Source organism: Capsicum annuum, chromosome 11 (assembly GCF_002878395.1).
Source record: "Capsicum annuum cultivar UCD-10X-F1 chromosome 11, UCD10Xv1.1, whole genome shotgun sequence".
Taxonomy (NCBI): Eukaryota; Viridiplantae; Streptophyta; class Magnoliopsida; order Solanales; family Solanaceae; genus Capsicum; species Capsicum annuum.
Genome location: NC_061121.1, coordinates 184448641 through 184459582, shown reverse-complemented (window position 1 = coordinate 184459582; position 10942 = coordinate 184448641). Strand labels below are relative to the sequence as shown.

Sequence of the window (10942 nt, the reverse complement as noted above, 5' to 3'; positions counted from 1 at the left end):
AAATTGACAAGTATCACAAATGTTATCCTTTGTGAACTTTGATTTAGTAGACCTACCGCCTGTTCAAATTTGAAAAGCTTTGCCATGGCATGCATGTTGGCATGTCCTGCCATTTTATGCCATAACTAAGGATCACTAGATAAAGTAGTAAGGCAAGTTAAAGTAGGAAAACCGATATTATTTCAAACATAGATATTTTCAACCCTATACGTGCATTTAGCAATATCAGTGGTGAGGCATCTAGTGACACTAAACAACATCAAATCTTAGACCACAAAGTTGATTGATTCTTAGAAATTTATGATTGAGTCTATCAACCAGATATACTTCAATTAGATCACCCGAGGGACTAATTTATATTGATCTAACACCCAGTAATTCTCTTTTAGCATTGTCTCTAAATCATATGTAACCACTATCAATATTCTTTAATGATCTAAAATTTTCTTTCTTTCTTATCATATGTTTAGAACACACGAGGTTGATTATCCACATACCCCGTTTGTATGATTTTCTAGTTTATTCCTGAAAAATAGATAAATTTTCTTTTTTATATACCTAAGTGTTTTTGGGTCCTTGGTGGTTAGAGGTTGTATCTTTTGGTCTCCAAATTCATTCCTAGAAGTGTTTCTCTATAGTTGAAGGAATTGCAGCCAACTTTGCCACAAAAAAATAGGTTAGTTTATAAAGATTAAATGAAGACTTTGCTATGTAAAAAGTATTTAAAGGGGAGATTAAGTGATTATTTTTTAAAAAAATTATGTTGAAATGATTTATAAGATCGAACTAAGTTATGACGTGGTAACTTCTTAATGATGTTAAGTTGCATTTTGATTTCACTAAGTTCTTCTCCAAGCAAGTCAACTTCAATTTGGCTTACTTTTAGAATAATTCACCGATCTTTCTTTTCTTAGACCAATTTATTATATTCATTAATTACTTTTAAGGCTCGCATCGATGACTATGTCAAAAGAAGCTTGGAGATACAAATAATTTTGGCAGTTATAAAGTCTTACCTCACTTGATTGTCACATATACATGAAGTAGATAATTATGATTTCTTCTTGTTTATCCTGAAGTGTCTTCATCACTTTGTGCTCCAAAAATTTTAGAGTTGCTATTCTTTTAGAAGTTTTTCTTCTTTAGCTTAGGATAATTCAATTTGATGTGTTTAAGTTTCTGTAGTGATAACATCTATCGTTATTCTTTTGATTGTAATTATCTTTAAGACCTTGTTGAGGCTGATGTTTCCTCTTCCTTGGAATATATCTGACTCTACTATTTGTAAGGGCAAGTCCTATATTCTTTTCCTAATCATCTTTTTCTTCAATTTTAGGGGATACCATGCTGAAGGCAATAATGTTCTTTTGTTGTCCTTAAATGTGCATGTTTATATGATTTCGTTAATAAGCCATAAGATTACCTAGCAGTTTATCATAGGTCAACTTTGAAGATCTTCATCGTTAAGGATATTGACTTTTGTTTCCCATGCTTTGGGCAAACTCTTGATGAATTTTCTTACTTAAAGTCCATTTGAGTGGAACATTCCTAATAACTTAAGTTCACTAAGATCTTCCTGAATCTAGAAAACAAAGATTCTACATTTTCATCATCCGTCATTTTGAAAAGTTCATACTTATTGACAAGGGCTCTAATTATTACGTCTTTGACTTTAAAGGTTCCTTCATTGTTAACTTAAAGCTTGTCCCACAGTTCTTTGGTGGAATCACATGTAGATATTTTGTCATATTTCAATCCTTTAACTACAAAATAAAGCAAACTTATAGCTCTAGTATTAGTTTGGATTACCTCTTATTATTCCCTTTTGTCTTCAAAGATTTCAAAAATCATTTTTCTTCTTGAATCCTTTGTTATGATTTTGGAAATGAGTTTTGGTCCTTTCTTGATTTCAACTTAAGCTTGAAAGTTTGTTGCCTAGACGAAGATTCTGAATCTTTTTTCTGGTGGGAGTAATGTTGACCATTAAAATAGGGAGGTCAATTTGAGGAATTTCCATCTTGTAAAATAGTACTTGAATTGATAATTTATCATTTAATTTTTACTTGTGTATGGTTAAGAAACTGAAATAGTGATACCTACTCTAACATCAATTTAGAGTCAATAAGAGGTAAGAATTAAGAAAATTGATGAAACCAACTCGAATATTGCTACACTTAAATCAAATTACCTACAGGTTAATAACCCCTTAAAAAAATCACAACTCAATAAGAAGATAAGTAAAGTAAGGCAAAAGTTTTATCCTAGTTCAAATCACTAATGTGGTGTCTATTCTAGTCCTTTAGAGCCTTTGGACGAATTTGTGATTTAAAATTATATTTGAATGTTAACAACCTTTAATTGTATAACATACTCCCACCTTTATTTTTATTTTTCTTAACTCTTGCAAATTATAAAGATTACAAAGTTTGTAGTAAGATGAAAAGAGTGGTTAGTGAATGGCTGCTCAAGTGAAGTATACAAATGTTTACTTTATTCTTTTTCTCCTTATAGATTTACCATTGAGGTAGTATTGTGAAAGATTTATATCAATCACGTATATCAATCAGGCACGATAAGAAGCCTTGAAATAAGGAATTAGAATTTTTTTTCTTCTGATTCTAATTGGTTCTTTAAATAACCCAAGGGATTTTGGGTACTTATCAGTCGTGGAATATGTGGTGTTTTCTAGATTAGTGTCATACATATTTTAAATATATTTGTATTTGTTTCCTTCTCTGATCTTAATCTGTTTTCTTGCGTCTACATCCTTTGTTATGATCTTTCTAGATTTGTGGATTGATAATGGTTAGTTCTTTCCTTTGGAATGTTTCCTTCCTTTCAAGTGTAGTATTTGATTTTATTCCCTTACATGTAGAGGTTGATTTGCTTGCTTTAATTTTGTGATTCTTGCTCCAAACTTCGTCTTTGTTAGTTTATTTTGCATGTAAGGCATTTTCTTATCCTTGCGTGGTTCTTCTTGATTTAGAGTGTCTTCTTTTGATTTTCCTACAAATTTTATTAATCATTAATACAAGCTTAGTGCTAACATATATTGGAAATAACTTTGTTTCCATATTGTAGCACAACTTTATTCTTAGATAATTTTCTCAATCACACCATTAACGTAGTGTTGTATAAATTTGAAAACAAATACTGCTATATAAAATTAAAAAGTTGATAATGTGTTTTTTTTTGGCTCTTGGTGAGGAAGGGTCATATTGATTATCTGTAAATGTCTTAGTAATTTTATATAATCTTAAAAAATTGTTATATTTTTATTTCTTATATTTTTTTTAGGTATATTTACCCTTGTCATCCAACTTTAAGCGCATATTTATCCTTAGATCCCCACTTCTATTACCTCACATGGCATGCAAGTAGCACTTACCTGGATAAGTTTATATTATAATTAAAATAAGGTGAAGTGACCTAGGATACCCTTGTACTTGATTTCATTTGTAACTTAGGCCCTTCTACTCATTACTTTACCTACTGAACCCTTAAACTCATTGAAACACAATATTCTAAACCTTTTTTGACCTGTCAGCCTATGTGGCAGTTTAGTAAAGAGCATGTAACACACATATTTTAGAAGCATGAAGCCTTCTAAAAAAGTGCAACGCCCTGAATTTTTGGTCCATGAAAATTTTCTAAAATTTTATCCTTGATATCCTGACTACAACTCCCCTGAAGGGTCAAAGAGATCTTGATGGGTTGTAGGGACTTGGTCGCAACTTAGTCAGAACAAATGGCTTAGTATTCAACTCTGAGTACGAGTGGCTCTCAACTAGTCGTTAAGACTTCTTACGGGTCACAAGGACTAAGTCGTAAGGTATCTTGAAAGTTTAGACCAACACACTGCCTTCATTATAACTTGAGCCCATGAGTCATAATTTCTCATAACGAGTCATTACGTCCCAATCGTAGATGTCCAGTGTATCATCCCAAGTTTGTTGTTGTCTTGAGTGTTGGCCAGTTAAGAACTCCCATATTCAAAAAATGAAGGTGGCGGAAATGCGGATGTTGCGTTGGATGTGTGGGCAGACTAGGGGGATAGAGTTTGGAATGAGACTATCAGGGAGAAGGTTGGTGTGACTCCAGTGGAGAATAAGATACGGAAAATTCGATTGAGATGGTTCGGACACGTGATAAGGAGGGGCATGGATGCCCCGATTCGTAGGTGTGAGGGGCTAGCTTTGGATGGTTTTAGGCGGGGTAGGGGTAGGTCGAAGAAGTACTGGGGAGAGGTGAGAGACATGGAGCAGTTACAGCTCACTGGGGACATGACCCTAGATAGGAAGATCTGGAGGACGCGAATTAGGGCAGAAGACTAGGGTCAGTTTGGGTCGTTAGTGTAGGGAATTACTTGGTGGGGGTATTATTCTTGTTATGATACATTATTTCATGCTTTATTACGTATCTGTTTACTTTTCTCTGTTTTATATTACTTGTAGGTGTCGTATTTATGTTATGCCATTTTGTTCCATGCTTTACTATGAATTTATTTAATATTCCGTGTCTCGAGCCGGGGGTCTATCGGAAACAACCTTTTTACTTCTTTAGAGGTAGAGGTATAGACTGCGTACATCTTACCCTCCCCAGACCTTACTATGTGGGAATACACTGGGTTTACTGTTATTGTTGTTGTTGTATATTTAAGATCACAAGATTGAAGGACATTTTTGTACATTTGATATATCTTTAATTTAACACCACAAGATTCAAAAATCTTCTTTATTTTCTTAAACTCGATGCCAAATTAAATTAGGTCATTCTTTTTTAAACGGAGGGAGTATTTCATTTGGTTAGTGTAGAAAAAGTGCATTTATTCACTAAACTTTTTTGGTGACCGGCAAAATTGTTATTTGAATTTTGAACTAGAAATGATTCTATTCTTCTTCATTGTGAAGTAATCCCCGTATATATCCCTCAAGTTGAATGAAACGTAAGGAAAGCCATACTGGTGGTACATTTTACCTGTTCACTTATCTTATTTTATACTACCTCCGTATTATTTTATATGTCACTATATTTTTTTATTCGTTCAAAAAAATATTATTTTTTTTATTTGGTAATTATTCTTATTTTATTTTTAGTGAATTTCACTTATTAAAAAAAGATAACTAAAAAGTAAATATTAAAATAACTTTTAGAGGGATAATTTTGTAAATTTTACAAAATTTTCACTTATTTTTCACTTATTTCTTAAATTTCGTATCCGATCAAATATCGATACATAAAATGAGACGGTGAAAGTATTTTATATTTACATGACATTTTGCTTTCCATAAATATATAAAAGGGTCCACACGGACTAAAATTTAATTAAAGAAAGTATTTATTTCCTTCATTTTATTTTATGTGCCGTCATTTGATGGGGTATTAAATTTAAGAAATAAATAATGATTTTATAAAGTTTATAAAATTACTTAATTTACTTTTTAATTGTCTTTTCTTATAAAGTAGGACTCCACGAGATAAAAAAAGATAATGTCATTAAATAGTTACTCCTTTATTTTATTTTACTCGTTCTAATTTGATATTGCATATTAATTAAGAAAATTTTTTAATAACATGACTATTTTATCATAATACTTCTATTAAATAATATTTACATTTTAATTTGGAGAAAATAATTAATACTAAAGATTAAAAAAAAATTATCTTATTTTGATTAATAAAAAATAACAAGTAAAAACAAATTAAATTAAAAAATTTAAAATAAGTAAAATAATATGGAGTAAATACTAAATAAAAAAATATAACACGGATAAAAAAAATGACTATAGATAAAATAGAACGGAAGAGTATAATTTTATAATTAGCTTCCCAGCTTTGCATTTTTCTGCTTCAAGATTCTTTCAGAAAGGAAAAAAGGAAGAAAATGCTCACATTGTTTTGCTAATCTACTGCTCCCTTCCTTCAAAATTATCCATTTCAAATTTTTTAATTTCATTTTTCTAATTAATTAAGAAGAAATAATTCTTTTTTTATGTTTAACTTTTTGTATTAATTATTTTTTTAAATTAAAATATAAATATTATTTAATAGAACACTAATATATTATTAACTATTTTTTTAATTAGTGTCTCATTTCAATTTTAAACAGATAATTTGGCACGAAACGAGTAAGCAACAGGTAAAACACCTTTATTTCTAGGGCTTAAAAGCTACAAAACAAATTCCGTCTTCTTCTTCGTCTAGACAAACACAAACATAAAGGTTTGAGCTTTTCCAATGAATGCCACAGCTCTCAAGCTTGCTTTTTTGTGGGTACAACTAAGCTGTGTGCAATGCCATGGAAGGATAATCAAGGATAGCTCCACAGGCCCACCTCAGTTTCAAAGGATATTTCTGAGCATTCTGTTTGGTATGTTCACAGGATTGATTTGTGTATTTATCTTTGCTTGGCTTGTTCGGAGCTTTGTTCGTTACATCAGCAAAGCGCCAATTCTCAAAGGCCCGGTTGTATTCTCTCCTAAAATTCCAGCCAAGACTCTGCAATCAGCTCTTGCTAATGAAACCCAGTTGCCAGGGTCAAGTACCTGGGGGAAATACTGCAGGACTGTTCTTGACAATGGTTTTACCGTTGCAGTCAAGAGGCTGGAACCCTTCGACTCCAATTCTCCCCACTTACACACCACCAAGTCATTGAAGAGAAAAATACAACTGGATCTTGAAGTGATTGCTAGTTTGAGGCACAGGAACTTGATGAGTTTAAGGGCTTACGTTCGCGAATCCAGTAGATTCTTTCTGATCTACGATTATGTTCCTACAGGAAGTCTCGAAGATGCAATGAACAAAGTAAGGGAAAAGCAATTGCAACTTAGCTGGGAAGTCCGCCTCCGAATTGCAGTTGGGATTGTTAAGGCTCTTCAGTATCTTCACTTTTCTTGCAACCCCAGGATTTTGCACCGCAATTTGAAGCCCACAAATGTATTGTTGGATGCTGAGTTCGAGCCTAGGTTGGCTGATTGCGGTTTGGCCAAAATCATTCCCACTTCAAATCTCCCAGCAGCATCAACTTATGGTCCTCCGGAATCTTTCCAGAGCTGCAGGTACTCCCTCCGCCATTTTATGTGTCACCATTTTAACCATTTTACCGGGCACAGAGTATTAGAAATAAGGGAAACTTGGTAATGTGCACTAAATTGTCCTTTATCAAAAGTGGAATTATATGTTTACAGTTATTAAATAAGGAAAGATGATATTTATTTTGGGACGGACTAAAAAGGAAATAATGACACATACAATGTGATGGAAAGAGTATCATTTTTCAAATCCAATAATTGAAACACTTCCATTCATTAGCTTAAGGAGTATAAGTTTAACTTTTTAATAAGTTCATTTGGCTCCTGTTGATGCATTTATTTTCCCCTAGTCATCATGTTATAAGTTTATCTTCTTTTTGATTTTCCTACCTAAGTGATATTGGAGGCAAACTGTTGCGATGCATTGAGAATGGTGTGCTTCTAATGAACACGATTTGCTGTAGTATTTGAAACTTCCTGCTGCATTTTTTTTATAGCTTTCCACTGTCTTGTTCTCCTTGATTTGTCCTATTTTTGATAGTTTTGAATTTCTTTTGAATACTATACTCAAAGAAAATTTTCCTACGCCTGCTTACTCTTCTTTGTCAATTGATTGACAAAGAACTTCACAAGTGTACTGTTGCTTCTATTCCCTTGTAGTTATATGATCAACGATATGCAGCTTTGAAGTTGCAAAAACAAAGTTTCTTACTTATCTCTAATATCTCTTGTTTGACGCAATACATTTGTTTATGTCAGTGAAGATGTTATTGTTGCTATTTTGCAGCAGGTATACCGATAAGAGTGACATATTCAGCTTTGGGGTCATATTGGGTGTTCTATTAACTGGAAAGTACCCAACAGATCCCTTCTTTGGGAATACATCTACTGGAGGAAGTTTAGCACGTTGGCTTCAATGCTTGCAGGAAGCAGGCGATGCTCGAGAAGCATTGGATAAGACTATTCTAGGGGAAGAGGTTGAGGAAGATGAGATGCTAATGGCAGTAAAAATAGCAGTCGTATGCTTATCAGACATGCCTGCTGACCGGCCTTCCAGTGATGAGCTCGTTTCCATGCTCACCCAATTAAATAGCTTTTGATTAATTTGCCTGAGAGAAAAATCAGTTGCTAGTGTTTTTCTTGGATATCAAGGTTCAAATGTTCACAAGATCTTTAATGTTGTTCTTTTGGCTTTCTAAGGTGATAGTTTGCGGTGTGGACGACTGGAAACATATCCTTTGGTAATTGAGCAATGCCTTTTGGTTATGGCCATGAAAGGGAGTTAGTTGGCTCATTCAGGAAATAAGACTATGACTGGAATTACTATTTTACTCCTGAAGCAGAGCTGAATCTTCAGAAAGCATTTGAATAATTGTCAGTAATTGCCTCATTTTGCCAGAAAAAAAATTAATTGACCTTTGTATTGTATGTTTGAGTAATGTCGTTAATCAAGTGCTGTTAGCTTTAGAAAGGATTAGGTCACTGGAAGAGAATATGTAACAAATACCATGGGAGTACTTTGCGCACTGGCAATAGTTTGTGAACGCTGGCGACATTTGCATTGATATTCTTTTAACCTTTCTAATGATAATGTCTTTTGTGGGGGTTACTCATGTTGTCCTTTTCCAAGACAGCTTTTGTTATCTAGGATTCACGAGTTCTTCGGGGTTTGCAAAAGCAAGTTTATTTTTGTTATTGCAGAGTAGTTCAAGACTTTTATCTCCATTCACTCCATTCACATTGTGGAGGTCGACACTTTCCACAAGGACCAATCTAAATTTCGACAAGTATAAGGACCTGTATGGCCATAGATATTGCAAGTAATTTTTGGTAAAGTTTTTGTTTGACCATTATTTGCTAAGTTTCCGAAAAACATTAGGCAAAAACTCCAAGATTTCAAAATCTAGAAAAAAAGAAGGCAAGGACTGAAATGACCCTTCAGTCAAACTAATTTCATGCCCTATGACCAAAGGACAAATTTTTTATTCTTTTTAGTTTGCCTAGTTAGCTCGCCTTCTCTTGGTTTTTTATTTTTTTTTGGTAATAACGATGGCTTCCTGGATAATAAAGGGAGCACAGTAATATAGTTATATAGTTTCAGTTTATCAATCAGGGTTGATTTCAAACACTCGATAATTGTGGTCTATCCTACCATTAGTATTAGATCTGACACTTCTTTGAACAGTAATTTCTATCGTGTCTGTCCATAGAGCATTACGGGTACATATTGGAGGAACTTCAAAAAGTCTTGCTTCATAAAAAAAAGTTGAATTTGCTCCCATTTTTGCTAACGAATCCGCCACCATATTTGCTTCCCTAAAGCAGTGACGGATGACTAGATTCCCCAACCTTCTTAACCTGCACCTGCGATCATCAAGAATACCATCATAGAGATCATGATTTTCTTTAAGCATCTTTATTATTTCCTGAGAGTCCGTGTTGATTTCAGCAGGAGTTAATTGATGAGCCTCTATGATTCTTAGACCTTCGTACAACGCAAGTAACTCCATGAGATTGTTAGTTCCGCGAACAAAGCTTTTTGAATAACCTAGCATCCAGTCATCTTTGTGATTCTGGATCTCTTGCTTATATCTAAATGATACAATTTTTATATACACATTCTATATAGATATATATTCGGTACAATAATGATACAATTTTTAATTTCTATAATAATTCTACACAGATACATATTTTATACAATAATGTATAGATTTTATACAAGTATTTAATTATAATTTTTTAAAAAAACATTTTTTTTTAGAAAAAATAAAAAAGGCAGGATCAAATATTAAAAAATGGTTGAAATGGCCCAACAAAGCAAATGAGTACCAGCATGGAAATTCATTTGCCGAATGGCCATGGGGTCCTTTTTCCAAAAAACGTAGTTTTAGGGTTCGATAACTTTCCCCTAGCTTTTAGATGTTATAAAACATTCCATCAGTTATGACTCAAACTATAATTCTATTCAATTTCAAGAAAACGTCTTTTTCCAATTTCACATTAAGATTTTTATTTATCATATTTTTGGTATATTTGAATTTGTTCACGAGTCAAGAGCATGTGTTACGGTCTTAGCTTAGAATTAGTAAACATTTGCAAAGAGAGTTATTAATCAAAGCAAAAGATCAAATAATTTGAACAACCAACTATTAGAGAAAATCTTATAACCTTGGCTGAGTGTAAGATCTTGTCAACCAAGAGATAAAACTTGACTGAGCTCGAGTATGATGACGAATAAGCAGTGAGCAACGAAAAGGAAAATCCTAAAACTTAAGGACCAAACTAAAGACATTTTATTGCTTCTAGTTTAAGGATGAGAAAAAGTCAGATCCTTTACAATGGAGAAGGAGGTCTCTATTTATAGGGTATAGAGGTTGCATTTCAGTCAATAGAATAATGTTTTTCTTTGATCCCATAATACCATATTCAATGACCCTTGGCCACTTGTACTTGAACAATTGTGGAATTCCAGTTCAATATTATGTGTTTGACGTGGTTCAATTTAAGGGTTGCCTGGGCACTTATATCGACTGGCACACATTCCTCTTTGTTAGTCCTTTGTATTCGGTCGCTATCACTAGCTTTCTTAGGTTACTTTTATATTTTCTCTAGTATCCATCTCTTAAGTTGGCTTATTCTCGAGACAATCCCCTCAAGGGTCAACCAAGCTTACACTCAACTCAACTTGACCTAGTCTCTTTCCAAGTTATTTGTATCCCATATAGATAATTCCTCCATCTATTGTGCACAACATTATTTTTGTTAGGAGATGGAAAGAACAGATTCTCATGGCATTTCTATGACGGACCAAAATACTCCCCATAGGGAGGGCCCTTTCATCCTGCCATGGAACTTATCTAAGAAAATCATGTAATATGCCTATCGAGAAGTATTGAACTATTGGTTGG

The 10942-nt window shown here is 33.3% G+C and overlaps 1 protein-coding gene across 2 annotated transcripts; it reads left to right on the top strand.

Moving 5' to 3' along the window:
- Nucleotides 1–5854: 5854 nt before the first annotated feature.
- On the top strand, nt 5855–8640 carry LOC107848105 (inactive leucine-rich repeat receptor-like protein kinase CORYNE). 2 transcript variants are annotated; one of them, XM_016692784.2, is made up of 2 exons: nt 5855–7058; nt 7819–8640. In XM_016692784.2, the coding sequence occupies exons 1-2, from the start codon at nt 6238–6240 to the stop codon at nt 8129–8131; spliced, it is 1134 nt and encodes a 377-aa protein (XP_016548270.2). In that variant the 5' UTR covers nt 5855–6237; the 3' UTR covers nt 8132–8640. The 2 variants fall into 2 exon arrangements, with proteins under 2 accessions (XP_016548270.2, XP_016548271.2); XM_016692785.2 differs by having other exon boundaries at nt 6097–7058; nt 7822–8640.
- Nucleotides 8641–10942: the final 2302 nt, after the last annotated feature.

Bases quoted from the DNA above. Each gene is read 5' to 3' on its own strand.
- LOC107848105 (XM_016692784.2), top strand. From the start codon at position 6,238: ATGAATGCCACAGCTCTCAAGCTTGCTTTTTTGTGGGTACAACTAAGC. The intron at 7,059-7,818 runs GTACTCCCTCCG...GCTATTTTGCAG, and splicing joins GAATCTTTCCAGAGCTGCAG to CAGGTATACCGATAAGAGTG.